At 36.2% G+C, this 22,599-nt stretch overlaps 1 protein-coding gene across 2 annotated transcripts in view; it reads right to left on the bottom strand.

Annotated features, from left to right (window-relative positions):
- Positions 1 to 4,263: 4,263 nt before the first annotated feature.
- Positions 4,264 to 22,599, bottom strand: part of fndc3ba (fibronectin type III domain containing 3Ba) — a 128,462-nt gene continuing 110,126 nt past the window's right edge. For both annotated transcript variants that reach the window (XM_084412686.1, XM_084412685.1), the window contains 12 exons: positions 20,666 to 20,804; positions 19,445 to 19,516; positions 18,857 to 18,975; positions 18,261 to 18,366; positions 17,435 to 17,607; positions 16,153 to 16,266; positions 15,849 to 15,998; positions 14,518 to 14,798; positions 11,430 to 11,645; positions 8,879 to 9,045; positions 8,632 to 8,759; positions 4,264 to 5,164 (listed from right to left, as the gene is read on the bottom strand). In XM_084412686.1, the coding sequence (XP_084268812.1) occupies positions 4,853 to 5,164; positions 8,632 to 8,759; positions 8,879 to 9,045; positions 11,430 to 11,645; positions 14,518 to 14,798; positions 15,849 to 15,998; positions 16,153 to 16,266; positions 17,435 to 17,607; positions 18,261 to 18,366; positions 18,857 to 18,975; positions 19,445 to 19,516; positions 20,666 to 20,804 (1,977 nt within the window). In that variant the 3' untranslated portion in view covers positions 4,264 to 4,852. The remainder of the gene's footprint in view (positions 5,165 to 8,631; positions 8,760 to 8,878; positions 9,046 to 11,429; positions 11,646 to 14,517; positions 14,799 to 15,848; positions 15,999 to 16,152; positions 16,267 to 17,434; positions 17,608 to 18,260; positions 18,367 to 18,856; positions 18,976 to 19,444; positions 19,517 to 20,665; positions 20,805 to 22,599) is intronic.

Below are 22,599 nucleotides of genomic sequence, written 5' to 3' on the forward strand. Positions count from 1 at the left end.
ATTTTTTTTTTTATTGAAGAAAGAGAACTTTCTTCTCCTGCGTCCTAATCTTTTGCGATGCAGAACGTCAGCACAGCTGAAAGGTTTGAGCTGCGGCCTCTACTGTACAGATGTGCAATTGCATTTCTTTCAGCATGAGGCTTTATTCATTTACATTTGTCAAAAATCAAACTTTAAAATTGAGACAGTCTGTACTTTCTTACTTTTAATTGAATGTATCATTATGTGTTGTCTTGTTAAAGACCAAAAAAAAAAATATATATATATATAATTTTTTTTTTTTTTTTGGTCTTTAACAAGACAACACATAATGATACATTCAATTAAAAGTAAGAAATCTCACTTTGTTAACTATATATATATATATATATATATATATAGTTTTTTTCTTATTAAAAAACAAACAAGCAGGCCCAGCCCAGGTGAGAAAACGTAAAGCAAAAGTAGCGTAACACATTACCTTTCCATAAAAAATAACTTATACAATTACTTACTTTTTTAGAGATTAATGTAATATTGTAATGCATTACTTTTAAATGCATTACTTTCCTGGTAGGTAACACTTCAGTTTAGGGTCCAACTCTAACTATTTACGTATTAGCATGCATATTACTAGGATATTGTCTGTTTATTAGTACTTATAAAGCACATATTAATGCCTTATTTTGCATGACTTTATTATACATCCCTTAATCCTATACCCCATACCTAAACTAACTAAGCAGTAATTAGGAGTTTACTGAGGGAAAAGTCGTAGTTAATAGTTAGTTATTAGTGAGAATTGGACCCTAATCTAAAGTGTGACCAACTGGTCTTCACTTGGTAAGACAGTCACGGACTGACATCAGTTTAAGATGTAAGCTGCAAAAGCTTTGATAATGCAAATGTAGTGTGTTACCGGTCATGCCAATAAAGATGACAAAATGGAAAATCCAGACAGTGAAAGAAAACTCTGACATTTTGCAGCTTTGAAGTGTCAAGCAATTACCACAAAAACACAGCAACAGAATGTAACACAAACACAAAGACAGACTTGAAGCAAAAAATAGAAAGCAGACATCTATCGTTATTGGAAATGGAGAAAAATAAACGCTTTGCTTTTTAGGCATTCTGATGGTGTTTCAGTTACTTAATATTGATTATTGATATTAATTCTTTATAAAGCAATTCATCATTTCATTCTACAACATGAATCTTTACACGGCTCAACCCTTCTTTATGAATGAGTAAATGCGAGGTACGTTTGGTGGTGGATGAAATTGGACTAGCAGCTTCAATGAGCAACATCTTTCTACATCAGATACGTCAGCACAATTATAGAACAGCCGTCCAATAATTCCAATTTGGTGGGTTTTTGAGAATTAGGACATAATCTGAAGTTAGAAATGTAAAACAGCCGATACAGTGAAGATATTGTGCTAGATGATCCGTACATTCATGACATACTGCAATAGAAAAGAACTAGTGAGGGACTTCAATCATAAGCTCTATGAATTATTAACATCTCCAGTACAAAATACAATCTGTCAGAAAAAATTAAAACATTTATTGGGTATAAATATATTACATACACGCTACAGATACAGATAAGTCTTACATACATAGGGTAGTATTTGCAAAAATCTATACATTAACATTGATATGGCAGTTTCTTTTATATATATGCATATGAATTTGTCTAACATTTACAATACGAGAAAATTGTATGACTTTAAAAATTGTAGATCATGACAAGCCTGGAATGTTTTGTATATCTTTCCTTTCTGTCTATTTTTTTTTATTTTTTTTTACTCTGAGGTAAAAATACACTGTTTTTATTTTTTTGGAAAATAGTTGAATACACTTACGGTTCTATACATTTCTCTGGGATGACAGAGCTGACCGATCTCCAAACCGTCATTTTCAAATTCATTTTCATATTTAAAACAGAGCACAAACAAAACAGAGATAAAACGGAATAAAATACAATATAAAAATACAAAACTATACTTGGGCCACAAAACTGTTGTGTGTTCTTTTACCAATAAGAAAACAAACAAACAGAAAACAGAAAAATTTAGATCACCGGTTAGGTGACTTACAAACACTACTTACATAATGGGCAAAAAAAAAACAAAAAAAAAACACTAACAATAAAAGGACCCCAATGTACTTTCAGACTTTTCACTAAATATGTTCAAGCCTGTGTGGGCCAGTTTAACAGACATTTCTTACGTCCATGTGAAAGCAATAGCAACATTGACTAGGAAATACAGTTTTATCAAGATAAATCTAATAAAGATTAATGTTTCACTTTAAAAAGTGCTTCATTTCTGTTAGTTGTCATACTATATATCTATATATCTCTATATATAATTCCTTAGCAAAAATACTGGAATAAATTCACTATTGCGCTATGACATGTCTGGAAAATAAAAGGAAATGAGAAATGTCACTTGATTGTTTTGCTTTTCTTTCGGCGTGAAACGGCATGATTTCACCTCTGAAGGATTACTCAAATAAATTTTTACCACAAAAAAAAAGAAAAAGAAAAAAAGAAGTGTAGTCACAGATGAAGTTTAACTTAAACTTATGTTTTTCCTTTTCAAGAAATGATGTTCTAGTGTCACAAAGGATTTCTCAAGTAACCCTTTAAATAACCATAAAAAGCAACATAAAAGTGGACAAGCTTCCGCTTTGGCAAACAGTAAGATAGCATAAGCGTCATAACAGTCTTTAGCAATGCCAAATGTAGGTATGTACTGTATGTCCCATTACACACTCACGAATAAAAAAAAAAAATAAACGGTTAAACATTTGCTACGGTTCTCTATGAAAAGACAACTAACTGGAGTTCGGCACTTTGTAATAGGAGATGAACAGACATTTGGTTATATATAAAATGTTTCAGCATGGTACATGCTACATGTTCCCAATTAAAGAAAGACATAAACATAACCAGAATTATGAATGAAAGGAATGCTGGCCTTTATCGTTAATCTACAATACATAACAAAAAAAACGAAAAAAAAAAACATGCTACAAGAGAGAAAAAAGAAAAGAAAAAAAAAATAGTACATAACTACATCTCTTAATTTCTTGAAAAATAAATAAATGAAGATTGCACTTTAATTGCCATTTAAAGTACTGTATGCAATAGATAGTATAAATAACCCTAAAGAAAGATACCTTACTTTCCCATTAACTTTGGCAAAGGTATTCTGAGCTAGTAAACGATTTGCTTACGAACAACTGGAGCAAGGCACAGCTTAGGTGAGAAAACAGATCAAATAAATGCATTTCAAACTGCAGAGGCAGATACAACGGAATGACGCCACTGATGACAGCAATATCACAATCATTCGGCAACGTTTAGTGTTTCGCAGCACCCTCTCAGAAACATAGTATTTACTTCTTCACCTCTGAAAAGTCCAGGTCCCTGAGGTACAATACAGGCTGTCAGTTTATTTCTCCTTTTTAGAAACCTAACCGGTTCTGCGAGTGTAATGTGGGAGAAACTCTTTGGATTGATGGGAACTGCTGGTTTGTACCTTTTACTTGGCTAAAGATGCACTGCAAGCACATCAGGCTGTTTTGGCATGAACATCAGGCGCAGCGGGTGGAGGAATTCACTGCTGCTTTTGACAATAACCTTGGTAAAAGCACCTTAGAACTGTGCAACTGGCTTCCACGGGTTCGAAGAAGATGAAACATTCAACGCGTTGACACAGGCCGCAGACGAAACACTAGGGGGCGAAGTCCTGGGGGCGAACGCCATTCACAGAGTGAGGAAACTATTGTGACTCCAGCCATCGGCTGGTCCACCACACGGAGCCCGGAATCAGTCTGAGAGGGCGACGTTAGCCTAGCCAAGTCATTCGGGGTGGGGGTGGGGGGGGGGGGGGCCCGGAAGGCGAGAAGTAGCTCTGTGTCACTGCACCTTAGGACTAGATGGCGGAAAGAGGGTGCGTGGTTGCAGAGGACGTCAGACTTCCCTTACCCTCGTCCGCCAACACTACTGACCACAGATAAAGCACCATAGATTGTGAATTGACACGCTCCAAATGAGAGATCTACTTCAGACTCAATGTTACTTATATTACAATAGCTCTATAGAATCTTATAGATTTATATTTGTATCTATATATATATATATTAGATAACTGATTCCGTTCGTAGGAAATATAAACACACAATAGCAGCATCACTTAAACCACACTTGCTTTGGCAGCTTAATGCAGGGGGGGGCTTTACAACAGTCTTACTACGGTAACAGTTTTTTTTCGTGTTTCTGAGAAGGATGCGTACTGTGACGCACAAACAAAATGTGAAGATCACGTGATCGTGTATATTAGAAATGGCACTGGGTGGATTGTGATTGTGGGTTTTACACCATGATAAAGCTATGATTCCAACAACTCGTATATGGCTGTGAAACAAATGCTGTGAAGCACACTTGGATAAAACAAAAGGAAGGCCATGAACGTGGAAAAAATACCGATACATTTTCCACACAACATATACGTACACTTAAAGGGATACAACAAAAAAAAACGAAGCATGCAAAAACAGGCCGTCGCGCAACTCTTCGTAAGGCTTGATGATGTGGTTTTGCTTCCCCAAGAGTTTAGAGCAAAATCCACACGCTGTAAAAGAGCGAGTGACACAGTGATGCACAGGCAGGCTGGAAGGCATTAGAGAGAGAGAGAGAGAGAGAGAGAGGGAGGATAAAAGACAAGAAGAGAGCCTGTATAAAATTCTCAGCCTACAGTACGTCGCATCGGATGTATACTTTAAGTGTTCGTGCGTTACCCGAAACGTAAATGTTTTCTTTCTTGGCTGGCTGCTGGTTTGGCGTTGCTTTTTAATATCTTCACTTCATGAAGAAGTATTCCACCACAAAAGCGATGAGGAAGGATAGGGCCGCGAAAGCCCCGACTAAGACGGCCGCGAAGCGTTCGTCCGTGGCGAACATGCCGCTGGGCTTCAGGGTCTCGGTGGAGCTGGGCTCTCCAGGCAGCGCGAGCTCTGTACGCCGCAGTGTGAAGAGCGAGGATGGGCTGAGGGGTCCACACAGCTCCTGCGTGTTGTCCTGACACCGCCGACACACGTACACGCGGAAGCGATAGTCTGTGTTGTTTTGCAGGCCCGAGATCTGGAAGGTTGTGTCCTCTCCCTTATATAACTGAAAGAAAGAAAGAAAGTAAGTTTGTGAAAAATAGGAACTGTTCATGTTTACAGGTTCAATACAAGTTAAGTTTATTGCATTTATAGCATAATGTTGATTATCACAGAAAATAATCTTAGTTAAACATTTCATAATTTCTGTGGTTTAAAAGCAGAAAATTTAAGTTATCAATTAATATAATTATTATTAAATATAATTGACAATAATACTTATTTATTAATACTATTAAAAATGCTGCTAATTATTAAATAAAACATGTTATAGTTTTTAAATAAACAAAAATTTGCATTATTAAAATAAATATGAAGCTCATTTTTGTTAAAACATGTACTTTTTAAAATAATAATTCTTTGTAATAATAATAAAATAATAATAATAATAATAATAAACTATTATTATTATTATTATTAATGTATTTCATAATAATACTTTCATTAAATAATCAGTATTAATTCAAATAAATGTAAATGTTATAAAAAAACAATAAAAAAAAACAGTCTAAACGTATGGATAACATTGAACGTTTGGATATAATTAGAGATTGTATCTATCAGGATAAAGTATAATTCACAAAAGTAATATTAGGAAAAGGAGCTTTCAACATTTATTAAAGAACATAGAAGCCTTTCTATGTCAGTATGACAGATAGTGGTCAATATGGTGCATTCCTCACGCGAGCGAGAGTTTTCATATCATGTAGCTTTTACAATGCCATTATATGCCACAAAAATATATAAGGTATGAGAGAGAGTCTAGATAAGAAACCTAAACAGAAAAGATGATTTTCACCAGGAAAACATATCCTCCAATTAGACTACATGCATGATATGCTGATACTAACATGAAACATTCAACAAACATTGAAGTAAGTCTGATTAAAATGCAGAATAGGTCATATGTGGCTGCTTTTTGTTGCCAAACAACAGCTGTTCAATTTCACTGGAAAGCCACCCACAATTTGTTAAGATTATGGACACATTTTCATTTGTTGACACAAAGGAATGGAGAAAAAAAAAAAAAATCACTACGTGCACATCCCGAGTTTCACGTCACCATGCAGCTCTAATAGCACAGCAAAGCCAGGAGCTAAATATTAAAACCTTCATTGTTTATTCCAGATGTGTGGCACGGCACGAGGCTTTACAAAAACTGGTCAGAGAGGACTAAACATTTGATTTCCAAGTGCACACCAGACTTTTGAAAACACTAATGTCTCGAAGATATACATAAGCAATGCAAAAATACATTTGGAAACTGTCCCTCTCAGCAGTATAATGCATTGAAAAAGATAAACTTAATAGAAGTTGTTTCTGGCAACCCTTTTTGATAGCTACTATTTCATTTTTCCATTTGCAAGGAGGAATGAAACAGATGCCATTTGAGTTCAGAAGAGCATGAAAAACCGAGATGGCAATTGCGTCCGTTAATTCGCGATGGCGAAAGTTGACAAAAACAAGCCAATTACTCATGAGCAGACAAAATCAAACTAGAAACAAGCTGAATCTAATAGAATAAATAAAATCAAATACACATGAGTGCTGACATTTCATATAACAGCACAGGAAGATTCACTATTTGTATCATATGTTTTCAATTCAATACTAGATATAGGGTCAATATTGAATATTGTTCATGCTCATTTCCTCAATTTTTACATTTAGATTACTCTTTACTCAAATTAATCTATAAAAGCACAAAAAAAGGTAATAAAACGTATCAAATCTCAAAACGAATATCCATACTGTCCATTATAATGTGTTGATTCCTAAACTAACGTGTAGCATTTGTATGTTTTTTTAATTTGATTTATTTTGAGTAAAAAAACAATGCAGAATTTTATTATCGCCCATTTTTATAGGTTAACGCCCATAACATTAACACATTATAAGCCAAAATTGTAACTAGCTTTAACATTAAATGGCAAGATGTCTGTGCTTACATCATTTTAATTCAGTAATGTATAGTGAACATGCATCAGCTGTACAGTTAGCTGGGTGAAAATGATCTGAGATGTAGACGGGATTTGTGCTGGATCCCTGCTCTGTCTATAACTTTGACATGTTTAATATTTTATTTAACCCTTATTTAACCAGGGAAATCCTTTCAGAACAAGTCTCTTTTACGAAGGAGCCCTGGCCAAGAAGGCCGCAATAAAAGTTCCACATAGAATACAAAATATAATAAATACAATGAACATACAAGACATAATACGTTAATATAGTGGAATAAGCTGGTGAAATTGAGATGCACACTAGTTGCTAGCCACCTTAGCACAGAGTTCACACAGAAACATCAGAACCAGAGCAAACAGAACACAGCATCCGCAGCCATTAAACTCTCACTTCTCTTTACACGCAAACAACCCGCTCCTGAATCGCATCCATTTTAACAGCTGACAGGACAAGGCACACATTAGCACAGTAATAGGAACCATGCCAGCTACATTAGACAGTGCTCTCGGCCCTAGCAGAGAAATAAATGAGAGAAGGAAGGGATCTGATTGGCTTGCTCTGGTCATGACAGAAGCGGTCATGCAGAACTCCATGGAGAGACTTCGTGGCCTTCAGAGCCGCTCAATGCTCAGTGGATTTAGATTCACAGGCTGATCTACTAATGTGGCCATTAAATGTAAAATGACAGCACATTTGTAACAGAATTGACACAAATATGTGCAGAGAATAATAATAATCCTCCCTCTGTGACAAACCAGGGACTCAAACACGACTATCACAAAAGGACAAACAGTTACACTATTTCAATAGTCCAATTTAGGCATTCTACTAACTATAAGTACCTTTGCAAACTACATGTCGACTTACTCTACTGTCTAAATGTGGGCTGTCGTTTCCTTCAATTGTATCAAGAATGATAGATGAGCTGGTTGTTAGTCACTATCAAGCCATCAGCGCCAGCCGCAGAATACTAATGGTCTTAGGCGGAGGACACAAACCTAACATTCTACTCCTATCTCAGACTCAGTCTGTGGGGATGGCATATCCCATCACTTTCCCTTTGCTTGAATAACAATGCACTGCAAAGAGTAGCAAGAAACTTTTTACATTTGTCAAAGTGTTGGTGTTAGTCATAGCGTTTGTCAAAGCTATGGAGATATTAATAAAAAAGTCACATTCAATAAATAAAAAATGCTGCAATACAAACTAAATGGATGTCTCAAACTAAAAGCAATTATACAAAATAATCTAAAAAGGGCTATAAAATGTAATGTGCATTAACACATTTGTCTACTTTAATACAAAAATTCTCCCATCACAGTTTCATAAAAATAATATACAACCTACTTTTTATGCAAATGAGATGAGTAAAGAGAATGTGAAGATGTTTCTGCAGAAATGAATTGAATGTGTTAAAGTGTTACGATAAATTATAGATGTCATGAGATAAATCACTGGCTAATCGATAGTCCCAATCTATAGACAATTCAGATTTGAAGAATGGAATCTCACCTGTTTGTATTCGGATTCTCGGGCCACCAGCACCTGTAGGATGTAGACGATGGGGTCTCCTCTCATTGGTGGAATGCTCTCCCAGCTGACCTCACACACATTCCCTTCCAACTGTACCACTTTGGGAGCTAAAGGATAATATACAAATTTAGCTACATAAACAGCCATAAATAAGTATCCATCCAGTACATGAGCACATATGTGGCATGAAGCAATATGTTGAGGTTATTGTACGAGGATACTTTACCCTTGAGAGCTGGAGGAACAGATTTGGTGGTATGGAAGGTGTGTATTTCAGAGAAAAGCCCTTCTCCTGCCTCGCTCACAGCTTGAATCCTGAGACAATAGCTGCTCGACTCACTTAGTCTCTGTACCTTATACGTGTGGCTTGGGCCTCTGTAAATTGTGACAAACCTAAAACACACACATTTTATTTATGTTAATGGTGCGTAATTTACTTTGTACTATTCAAACGTTTGGGGTTGGTAAGATTTTTGAAATGTTTTAAAAAAGTATCTTATGCTCACCAAGGCTGCATTTATTTTATAAAAAAATGCAGTAAAAAACAGTAAAATTGTGAAATAATATTACAATTTTAAATAAATGTTTTCTAATATAATACATTTTAAAATGTAATTTATTAAGCATCATTACTCCAGTCTTCAAATCATTCTAATATGCTGATTTACTGCTCAAGAAACATTTCTTACTATCATCAATGCAGAAAACAGTTGTGGTGTTAATATTTTTGTGGAAATCGTGATACATTTAGTTTCAGGATACGTAAATGAATAGAAAGTTTAAAAAGAACAGCAATAATTTGAATTTTTTTTTTTTTTTTACAATCTAAAAGTCTTTACTGTCAGTTTTAATTTGCTGTCCTTGCTAAAAAAAAAAAAAAAAAAAGTATTACAATAAAATAAATAAATAAATATATTAACAATTTATTTCATTAACTGCTTTGTGAATATTTTGCTGACAATTGTCACCAGTTTTAACAATGAGCTACATTTGTCTAAAATAAAAACAAAAATGTCAATAAAACCATAAAACAAAATGTTAAAGAATGCCCTTTTATGCCCATTTGTGTATTTCTAAGACAAAAAGGACACAATGACATTATATACTAGCCCCAGACATTTAACATTTAATTGAACCTTTTTTGGTTTCAATTACAATAAATTAGGTGAAAATTTCTGGTATTGGCAGAGAGCTCTGGGTATCCTCATGCCATGTCCTGTCCTAGCACAACACCATCCGTCTAATGCACAAACACCTCAGGTCAAAACAGAGAACAAAGCAACAGCTGCTATTTAATGACTGCTTCCAGAGGTATTTTGCCAATGTCAAGATTCCTGCCAGCTTGACATCGGACTAATTAGATCAAGGTAACAGACCAGTGACCAGCAGTTTATGCTTAATATTCTCATCGAAGCCTTTCAAACGCTCCTCTTCATGCTCTTTTCATCCAAGGCTGCTCTATTTTGGAATTCTACCAAGGACCCTAGGTTCTTTATGTGCCTATGAAGGAATAGCACTAAACATCAATCTTGTGCAGATCCAGCTCCAACACGTGGTAACAGATCACCTTCTGAATTATAAAATAAAATCCAAAAGAAAGGATTTTTCAAAAGAAGATTGGTTCATAGAGAAGCGGTCTGATAATATCTGCTATTTTTCGTTTGATGGATTGGATTGTACATCTGTGGTTACTATGGTAATCTGAACAGAAATAAAATGTGTAATAGCAGAAGGATTACGAGTCCATTTCAGAGCCGTGCTGAATCGAGACTCTCCCGATTGCGCAGTTGGCATCTAATTTTGATTAAGCAGCTGAATCAATCATTGTTAACATAGCAAATAAAAAAAAACCCAAAAAAAAAACACGTTTACCAAACTCTAATGCACACTGATGATGGCAATCGGATCTTAGGCCTTTAGTAAATACGCTTATAACTATAATTCGATCAGGACTAAGACTCAAAGTCAAGGGGACATTATGCTACCAATTGATAGTCCTCGGTTTATGACTATGACGTTTCATTTTGCGACTTCCAGTCTCTGCACAGAATAAGACACAATAAACAACTGAATGCCGGAAAAAGCTCTCAGATTTCATTAAAAAGATCTTCGTTTGCATACTGAAGATTAACGGCATGAGGGTGAGTAATTAATGACAGAATTTTCATTTTAGGGTGAACTATCCCTTTAAATGGTACTGTATATGTAAACCATATAAACTACCCTTGGTGCATTTTTGGTAAAGATAAATGCTTGTATCAGCTCTCCATTTGAAGCAAAACGGTTACTGGCTAAAGAGAATCATTAAAATAATTAGTAAATTAACCAGTCTAACACTAAAAGGATTTTTGACAGTGTTGGTTGGGGAATTCATTATATTTTCTATTAAATGCCCATCTGTCAGGCCTGTTGCCCACTCACAAATACTGCCAACATGCCACTCTGCCAAGAAAAAACAATCAACAGTTACAATTAAATTAGGAAGTGAGCCAAACTGAAACTTGGGTAGGTTAAAAATCTAGTGACCTGACCAATCTACAGGTACATCTATAACAGTAAGGTCTAAAAACCTATAACATTTATCAGGAATATAATATCAGCACGAATTCCTAAAAAAAATGTTAAATGTTAAAATAATATTGCTGCCATCTAATGACATTTCACCTTGACTAAATTACTTCAATGTACTCAAAAAAGTGTGCTCTCAAAATGAAATCAATTTTCCTTTTAGCGGTGCCTTTATTGCCATTTATGAGGTGTGATTGAAATGAACTGACCTCCTGTTCTTGTCCTCCATCTGCAAGTTGTAGACCATCTCTTCTCCAAGCAGGCTCTTGGCATTGCTGCTGTCTCCCCACTTGAGTTTGAGGCTCTGGGGTCCTGCAGCAGTGCACTCCAGTCGGGGAGGGACAGGTGGCAGTGGTCTGGTGCGGGCCAGCAGGGGAGGGCAGAGGGGACCGGCACCAATCTCATTCACTGCTTGAATCTGCAGACTGACAGCACAGAGAGTCTCATTTAAACCATGTACATCAGGTGATCTTTAGGGCCGGGCAATTTTACATGTACAAACGGTGCAACGGTAGAAATACTGCTAGAGATACACCATTTCAGTTTTTGCTGATATCAGTGAGCAGGACTCACTGATATGTAAAAGTAAATATTTTAGCAAACGGACCACCAGGCATTATCACATGGTTATTTTTTTTGCCGAATTTCCTCCAAAAATAACTATAACAGAGCTAATGTGTGAGTCACTAGACTACACTGATTAATGTGCATGTGTTAAACATTCCCCTCCATTTACAGCTGACATTCATGCAGTAGGCAGGCAGATGACACTCTCAAATGAGCAGCTTCATCTGAATATGCATGTATGGATGGAGGGCAGGGGGTTTCAAAAGGCCAACAGATGTACCCTAGTTTTGCTGTTAACCATGTGTAACACTTCATGGCATTTCCATGGCACAACAAACATACAAATTCTGCTATTGACACACTTTAATCAGTACTTGAAGTGGTAGAAATTATATAAATAAAATTTCAAACTGACTGAATGCACCAAGGACGAAAGGGAAAAAATATACTTTGAGTCATAATACAAAACACAATATTAAAACTTGGCAGACTTCATGAACTGACTGTAGGAAAACCAAAATAATGTTTTAATTTCTCGTTTTACACAGTAATCTGTAGCTTCACCTGACTCAAACTTGATATATCATCAAATGAAATGCAGTCGATCTCTTTACACATTGCCACTGTGCCACATCTCGCTCACTTGAGGATGCAAATAACTACCTTAACTCTCCCCTTGCTAAGCTCAATCAAATTTATATTTGTCGGTTGAAAGTGCTTTGGGTAGGATCCCATCATTCAAGGATAATGCCCTGTCATGTTATTAAATCAAATGGAACCAAAATCAATTTCTGGGTTTAAAAAAAATTGGAGGGTTGGGGAGTCTGGACTGGAATTAACAGCAGCTCTCCCACAACACCGGACTGTTTGGTTGACATTTAACTGAAAACCAAACATACTTTAACCTTTCACAAGATTTCATTAGTCTGTACGCCCCTAATGACAAAAGATATAATCGATCTAAGAGCGATCAAATGGCTGTACAGCCTGCTTCACACCAGTTATGGCTCCAAAAAAAAAAAAAAACGGGTTCTTGATTCACATACCAGTGTGGTTCAATAGTCTTAACTGGAGATTCAAAAACGTATCTTCATTTTTAACCTGGAACTAAATTATGATGACATAAAACGTCTTCAACCCTCCTGGAGATCGACTGCCTTGCAAAGTTTATATCAGCTTGTGATTTTCAAGAGATCCTGAAGACCAGGAGCAGGGTTGAAGACTTCTGAATCAATGAGAATTCATATTTGAGATTCTATATTACTTGAGGTCACTGATCACTTAAGCAAAACATTACTACCTTAACCCATTTGTGTTAATACGAGGTATTAAATATACTGAACATTGCTATTTCGTCTGCTCATCCAAAGAAGCTGCGTTTCTCTGAGGTTACACTGCCATTAGGTCAGTCAGAACACTGGAGGAGATTACTGAGATAGCCTGGTATCAGATAATGAAATCTGTGAGTGGATGCCTGCCGTCGTTTTTTTTTTTATACTCCATAAAGCAAATCAATTACTAAAAAAATGAAGAATGCTAACCGAGAGGAAGTCCAACAGCAGACAAATACAATATTATTGAGAATAAGCTTCATGACAACAAATTTAAGACACCTGGGGAAAAATGGTAATACTGTAACGAGACGTACACTACTGTTCAAAAGTTTGGGGTTGGTAAGATTTTTTAAATCTTTTTAAAAGAAGTCTCTTATTTGATAAAAAAATTCAGTAAAAACAGTAATATTCTAAAATATTATTACAATTTAAAATACCTGTTTTCCATTTTCATATATTCTAAAATGTAAGCATCAATACTCAAGTCTTCAGTGTCACATGATACTTCAGAAATTTGCTGATTTGCTGCTCAAGAAACATTTCTATTGTTTTCAATGTTGAAATATAAGATTGATTAATTGAAAGTTCAAAAGAACAACATTTATTTGAAATAGAAACGTTTTGAATCATTCCAAAAGTTATTATGGTCACACTTGATCAATTTAATGTGACCTTTCTCATTAAAAGTATGAATTTCTTTCTTAAAAAAAAAAAAATCGTACTGACCCCAAACTTTTGAACAGTAGTATAAATTGAGAGGGAGTAGGCAGGAAGAAAAGCATTAAGTGGGAAGCAGGTGGACATACAGTCAAAATCTGCAGGACCCAGTGGGATGAAACTGAAAAAAATAAAATAATAATAATCATCATCCCCACGCAGAGCTCTAATTTAAAGACTATAATCAAAGCTCTCAGACAAAAACATGGGTTGCATAAGCTGTCTGATGGAGACACTTCAATGTGCACGGTGGTGGCCTCATGCAGGGATAGATGTCCTGTTATGGACACCACTTCCTAGATACACACACAAAATATGCCCTCCGGCCATCTCCTTTCATTAGCTACCGATTAGCATCATTAACACTCTGCTGTTTACCCACTGTCCTCCTGGGCAGGGGGAGGAAACATGCAGCGGGGTGACGTGGTTGTGGCGTCACGCTTCGCTGAAATGGACAACTTTGCTGAATGCAAATGAGACCCGAGATGGAGCGTAACTACTCCCAGCAGGACACAGATTTGGCTCAGAGGCAATCGGTAAGCTAAGCGGTTATTAGTAAAGACTGCTGTCCCATATCACAAAAGTGCTTATGCAAATCACCAGATAAATGTGATCTAGTGGACAACCTGGAGGTGTCAAAATGGTTCATGGTTGCGTGTTTAAGTGTGTATGTACACACCTGTATTCACTGTCAGGCTGTAGGTTCTGCAGCACATGGCAGGTGCTGGTGCCCATGCTGATGAGCTGCTCTCCCAGTTTAAGAGTGTAGGACGTAATCTCCGCGCCATTGTTGCAGGGCTCGTCCCATTTCAAAGCCAGACATGTGGAAGGTGAGTAGACGCCGCTATCTGTGGCGTCGTGCTCAAGTACACACAACACTGAGACCGGGTCGGGAACGGTGGCAGGGGTCTGACAGCTTGTGTGCTCGCTGTACGGTCCTGCACCAGCTTGATTCGCCGCCTTCAAAGAAAGGGACAAGGTTTAACTTGCAGTATAATGTGCTTTTACTAATATATTTGTTTTAGGGCTGTCAATACATTTAATTGATATTTAATAATGATCAAATTTAGCAGTCAAAGGTTTTGACATTTATTTAATTCAACATTATGACGTTTTATTCATTTCTGTGTGATTTCTAAAAAATTACAGAAAATGATGACAAATTGCCAAACATAATTACACTAAGGCCTGGTATTTAGATTCCTTTCCCTAAAAATGATTGTATTAATCACAATTAAATAATTAAATCCACTGACAACCCTAATGTGATTTCTTGTGCAGTAAGAATAAATGTCACCTAAAAATTAAGAGTTATTCATTTTATTCCGTTTCTGTACAGCATTTTGAGCTGCATGACAATATTTCCTAATAGATGAAAATGATTATAGTGATCATTATGCTGTTAATCTTCGCCATATAATATCATCTCGAAATGACTGTCACTAGCTCATTTATTTAAAGCATAATGACAAGAACCTTTTTACAGCCTCAGTGCGCAAGATGATAGAGTTAATGAAGCGTCAACTTTCCTTGTTCTTTTCAACTTTTCCTGTCATACTTTTACTACTCTAGTCATAATTAAATGGGCTAAAATAGCCAAGAGCAAATGCCAAATATGTTATGTATGGCACAAAAATCTTTCCAAAGTTAATCCAACTTTTCTAATTTTGGTTTGAGTCGAGAGGAAGCAGTAGAGCGACACACCGCAGCCATGTAAAAGTAATAATAAAACCACATTGTGAGCCAATCAGTTTTTTTTTTTTACTTTCCTACTCCTAAGGGCACTGCACCTATAGCCATATCATTCATTACAAATCAAGTCAAAATCACAGGACATTTCTAATACAATTTAAAGGCATTATGAAAACGTAAGAAAGGTGCACTTTAGAGGCACTGTCTGTAAAACTGGCTCAACAAAACATTTCCCATCAGCAATAAATTGTTCCACACTGTAAAGGAATTGTTGAACAATAAACATGGTGTAAAAAGAACCCTTCAGTCCAGTAATACCTGTAGTCTGCAGTAGTAATGAGTAGCAGGTGTCAGGTCTGAGATCTCACACTGCGTGTCAGGGCCGCAGTAGATCAGCTCCATGGGCTCTTCCTCTCGGCCCCACTCCAGACGGTACTCAGAGATGTCGGCCCCTGAGCTCTCTGGACTCTGAAAGACAGGAAGTGCATAAACAAATTATTGGCTGATTGTTTGTACTTCAGCTCATCTGACCATCAATACTGACACTATTTCTTTGTTGAATGTGTTAATGTATGATCTCTGTCCTATTATTGATGGGCCTGATTTAAAAATGATAAATTACCTCCCAGCTGACCAGCACACAGGTATTGGACAATAAGGTGAGGGATGGGGCCGCACATTGGCTGGGAGGACCAGCTGCGGTTGTTATTTCTGTTGGTTCAGAGAACTGCCCAAACTGTGAGCAGAAGAAAAGAGAGAGAGAGAGAGAGAGAGAGAGAGAGAGAGAGAGAGAGAGAGAGAGAGAGAGAGAGAGAGTAGTGCAAATTAATATTCAATACATGACATGAAATGTCTCATAGGTGTATTTCTATCAGGATACAATGTGAAAAACAAATAAAACACTTAAGACCGAGCCAATCTTGCATTACACCCTTGTGAAATCAAAGCATGTTTCCAGTACCGCAATCGGATACGAGACGCATCGATTCCTCACTTTTGGGAGTTAGCCTCACACAAACAATGAAAAGTAAACAGAGAAAAATAATTAAATTCAGTCTTCTGGCTCTAGAGCTGACTCTGAATGCTGTATTAACACTCCTACAAAAGAAACAGGAAACTACTTAAATCGAACAAAGAAAAAGATAAAGGGAAAAAAAGACAGCCAGAGTTGATCTCTGCCTCCTTGAACAGTGCTGGATTGAACTTTGAGCATATTGAGAGAAGAATCAAGGAGAAATTCTTGACGTTGTATAGATATCTACAGTATGTAAGTCAACTTCAGCCACATAAAAAAGAAAAAAAATCATGCTTTGGTAAATCAGAATTATGAGATTAAAAACTCTAAAAGAGACCAAAAAGTCATAATTATTAGATTAAAAATGTTGAAATTCTGACAAATTGAAACTATGAAATACAAATATAGTACAAAACAAAGTTTAAATTATGACATTAGCAGTTGAAATTGAGACAATCAATTTGACAAGTGGAATTGACCAAAAATAGGTCATTATTGACTACTGTAAGTATTGCTTAATTTCGACTTTTTATCTCAGAATTTCAACTTTTTATCTAAAAAATTATAACTTAGTATCTCATAATTTCAACTTTTTATGTCATAATTATAATTAGACTGGTTCCTCTAATTCCAAATGGATTCAACTAATGACTGGCTGGTTTAGACGATTCATGCGATAAACAGAAGAACGAGGTACTGTGATTAACTGAAAACTGAGCCTGAGGTGCATTATGGTATGGATAGGACAGGATGGTTGTCTAACAACTGACTAGTCAATTAGTGCAGTTGATGAATTTATATGTTTTTTACACATTTTTTGCATTATTATTATTATTAGTGGCGGTGCTTCAGAAATCACAATTTGCTTATTGAATTGTTGAGCACTCACCCCTGCCTCGTTGGCGGCACGCAGGCGAAAGCTGTAGGTGGCGCCGGGGAGCAGACTGCCCACGGTGCACTCCAGATCAGAGCCGTGATAGACCTCGGTGGGCTCCGACTCTCCCTCCCTCATTTCCAAACTGTACTCATTCACCTCACATGCCCCCTCAGAGGAGGGACAGTCTGAGACGAAGGACAGAGACAAAGCACTTCAGTACCACAGAAATTACAGGTTCAATTCATATTTTATAACAAAAGTAAGGGGTTTAAGTTTTTCTAAGACAAAGCAGATTTGACCACTTCTTTACAACATCAAGCTTTACCGATCTTCACAATTTCAGTGTAAAGTTTCTTGTCCAAAAGCCTGAATCCAAAGTGTTCACTTAGAAAGTCTGGAATTAGCAGCTCCACAGACCCAGAACTTAACTCACTCCCGCTACGGCCTTTAACTATGAACTACCTACCGATAGTTCTTGCATAGGAAGTCAGTGAGTCAAGTGCACTTCAAGAGAATCATTCTAGTCTACTACTGGAAAATATGTGCACATATGTGATCTTATGCTGTTTCTGGATATGACAAAAGGGTTTAATTCTGTGGATTGCCACAGAGGGGCTTGGTGAAATGTAATTTCACATCATCACAAATAAATGTGAAATATTCCCAAGGAAATTGTCCTAAAAATGTACCTTGAATACATTGTATGTTGCTTTGTATAAAAGCATAAATGTGAATATGAAATGGAAGCTAAGGAATGAAAAAACAAAAAACAAAAAAAAACCTCTCAGAAGTGTGATGTATTGGAAGGACAGAGAGTTTACGTTTCATAGAATCTTACCCCATTGTAAGTGCACTTCTTTGTGCTTGGCTTTACCCACAATTCTGGCAGGCTGGCAACGTCCTGGAGCTACAGATAGTGTACGCACAGGCAGACTCTCAGAGCACTGCAGGGACACAAGCATAACAATTAGTATATATAACTGTAGCAAAAAGAATGTAATTTATACTTCTTTTATGAATTTCTACACAAATTGGTCATAAAATGTAATCCAATCTTTATTTTCAAAAGTCACAACATCAAACAAGCAATGATACGTTTTGATTTCGTTTACGGCTAACACAGTTTGAAAATTTCTCCTGAACTTTGTGCACCACAGTTACATTAGAAAAGGTTAATGGAGGTTAATTCTGTCAAAGGACGGATATTAAAATCCATACTTTTCCCAGTCAGCACTATGAATATTTAAATTGTGTGTTCAATAAAAAATGAATAGTCTGTAATCATCTGTTTCTCTATTATTGTGAATTAAAATCCACATACTTTTTTCCTACAAATGTACAGCTATAGTCTCTCATTCTTTCTAAATGCATTTCTTTCTGACGAGTCCATTTGGACAGATGTGGTGTACAGCTGTTGTAATATATTTGAGTTACCTGGCTGTGGCCGCCCGTGCTGATACTGCAGGTGCGCAGTCTGTACATTGTGCCGGGTTTCAAATCCTCACACTCGCACTCTGTGGCAGGCCCGCTGTATGCAATGTCCCACTGATTGGCTACCGAATACAAGGCGTCAAAGAGTTCAACATTTGCAGGGAAATTACTCACTCAGTCAGTCAGTCAGTTATCCATGTAAACCCTCAACTGTTCCCAAAGTTTCATTAATCCATGGCGAGATAAAACACATAGGATTAGGAATCAATGAACATTCAAGCATTTTGTGTTTTTGGCTATATGAAATTCCTTTTGGAGAAAAAGAAGCTCTGACAGCAATAATGGAGTATCTGTGTAAGAATAGAAGTACAGATGGGACAGTGTGAGGACACAAGAAGATTAATTATGAAATTATCATATGTTCTTCTAAAAAAATGTTATGTGAAAAAGGAAAAAAAAAGCTTTTAAAAAAAGACTTCTAAATACTTTTGAAATAAAATTGAGATATAATTAACCATTAACATACTTAAACATTGCAGGAAGATGGTGAATGACAGTGAAGAACAAAATGACATATACATTAATACATACCATCAGAATTGCCTTCTGAAATCTCTAAGAGGTATTTTAAGATTTCTGAACCTCCGTTGTCCTGTGGAGGATCTGTAGTGTGACATACAGACACAGACACATATATGGAGATTTGCTTACCATAAAATGCATACAAAAGTACCCAAACAACAGTGACTTGACTACTACTAATACAATTATTTTACATTTATTTGTTCCTGAGATCCACTTAAAATGTTAGTAATGTTGTTTGCACCAAAAAAACCCTATTTGGTCATTTACAGTTTCACAAGATTTTTTGGAGCCAGCATTACTACTGTAAGAAACAAAACCTACAGCATGGTATTGTACATAGTATGAATCATATTTAAAAAGATGTAAAGGAAAATTGTATTTCTCATGATATGACCCTTCAGGTATTCAGATTTGTATGATGTTGTTGTATGAGCAAAAACTCTCAAAGTCTAAACTCTCTGAGTCTAAACTAAATTTTAGGCATTTGCCCTTTTGAAGTTTATTGCAGCTGTCAGAAATCTACCGTTTGGTTCATTACTGTGGGGAAATAAAAATGCGATTTATCACGCTGAGAGCACAATACAACTGCAGACCTCGTCCTACTCTCCTTTGCAAACAAAGAACTTAACTGGAAAGTGGCAGAACTCAAGCAGCGCATCACAAAGGAAGACATCAAAATGAGGTGTAGTGTGACTCACACATCAGATAGAGACGAAGCAATACCGGTTCTATTGTTGGTCCAAAATTGTGGAATAGTCTTTTTCTATCTCTAAGACTAGTATCCACAGAATCTGTTTTTAAATCTAAGTTAAAAAACCTACATCTTTGAGTTTTAATGTAGAATTTTTCTGATTGGTGTTTTTGATGTAAACTCCCTTTATCATTAGTTTTGCGGTCTTTATTGTTTTTTTTAGCAAAATGTACAACTGCTGTTGCTTTTATTGTGCTATATAAATAAAAGTTGATAGATAGATAGATAGATAGATAGAGGACATTACATTGTATATATATTAACTTTATTTTTTTATATTAATATTAGATATTTCTTCTCAACTTCCAAGATTAAAGCTCAAGTTTATTTGAGCCCCAAAGTTTGAGCTCAAATGCAAAACAGATTGCATTTGCCTACATACATAAATTTAATTTCCAATTTCCCTCACAGCCAGAAACCAATTCAGCAAATGCAACAACTCCAACTGAACATTTTTGTTGCACAAACAGCCATACCCCATTTGACACTGAAGCTGTAGGGTCTGATAGGGCCCTTGATGCAGGGTCTGGAGGGGGGTCCAGGTTTGTCTGGACTAGTGTTACACACCAGCACCTCACTGGGACTGCTTCTGCCCTCCAAGTTAGAGGCTATGAGCTGCAAGACACAAAAAACAAGACAGGAGAAACTTAATTCTGAACAGTAATGACTTTTTGCCACCTTTTTTTTAATAGTTCTGATCGCTAAGAAAAGAGCAACTAGCTCAAGAACTCTTTGTTGAATTTCAAAATTTGAGATATCCTTAACTCATGGGTTCATTCAAATCTTCAAATCTAACTATGAGCAATGGACCCTTTTCACATTTCCGGGGTTCTCCGAAGTGGAAGTCATCAAAGTATAGTAAACTTCTATAGCAGTGAACGGGAGACGACAGCAAATGTCACTTTTGTATTCCCATCAAAAGAAAAAAAATCTGTGATAGAGTTTCCATGACCAAAAAAGGGGGAAAAAATATAGAGAGATCAATTGTTGACGTAGGTCAGAAGAGAGAAAGATGTCAAATTTGCTGTCACTCCCTCAGCCGTTGTATTTGAAATGACAAGGTAATATAGCACAATATATAGTGTTATAAATGTGTATTACATTTTTTAAGGATGAATGAAAAACTGGATTTTGATAGGTGTGAAATGTTTAGGAATTGAAATTTTATTAAAAAACATTATTTTTAGTCACACAATTATTGTATTTTCATGATCGTCGTAATTTTCAAGTACTTAGGTACTTGAATCCATCCATAATTTTTACATTGAAAAAAATTAAAGGTGTAGGAAGGTTTTTTGGCAGTGAATCATTACAAAAGATTTCCAAGTTTCGAAAAGTGGCAAATATGACATGCATGATACATATCATCATATAAAATACTGAGAAATCTGACAGGTTTTTTTATTATTATTGATTTAGACTCATCTTTACATAATATGTACGATTATCCCAAAATAGAAACCTTTACAAACAGCCTACTAAAGAGCTTCTGTACGCAAACAATTGATCACAAACGCATAAACCATCTACACACTCCCATTATTTTCACCTGCCGCTTTAATGGATGCCTTCACTTAAAAAAAGACAAAAACTCACACCCTAGAGGTGTGTGCACCATACAGAGGAATTACTATTAATTATGAAAGCACTTAAGCCAGACCCACTCACTGCATTACAGCAGCATTTAACGTGGGCTGCAGTTCACTCATAATTGGATAGGAGAGTTCTCTACATGAACGTGACAGAAGAAAATATTTGTGATGATAAAAAAAAACAACTGTTGTATGAGTCAGTGGAGCACAGAGAAAAGTTAAAGCAATTTTCTGCCACTGTAATTAACAATGTATGACTCTAGCCTTAATTTGTCAGGTGTCCCTGTAACACAAACACGCTTCCTGCACATATAGTTACACACCCACACAGTAGAACAAAAACAAACAAAACACTGTGTGCCTGTGAAGAGCATGTGTCAAACACAGCTAATAATAAGTACAAAAGCGCTTGACCAAAACATGATGAGGTCACTACGGCTTGGCAATTAATATTTGACCAGTACTGCTGAGAAAACATTATTCTCTTCAAAGTAGACAAATGCACCTCTTTGTTATTTTTGAGCATGTCAATATTGCAATGTGAGCTTTGAAATCTCTTTAAGTCTCTTTAATATTTATTGAGGTTTCCTTTTAACAAAAAATCTTTCATTTCACACATCATCAACAAGCTTTAAACATACTAAGTTTACATACTCCTCACAGAACAAAGGCTTTGTATATACAAAGATGATGCACTATTACTCGTACGGGAGAAAGTGCAACGTGCAATATGGCGGAATAAGTCCCGCCTTCTAAATCATTTTTTACTGCTATTTGAGCATAAGAAACATTACTTATGGGACAGTTCATGTCAATGT

The sequence above is a fragment of the Rutilus rutilus genome, assembly GCF_951802725.1.
Source record: "Rutilus rutilus genome assembly, chromosome: 6".
Taxonomy (NCBI): Eukaryota; Metazoa; Chordata; class Actinopteri; order Cypriniformes; family Leuciscidae; genus Rutilus; species Rutilus rutilus.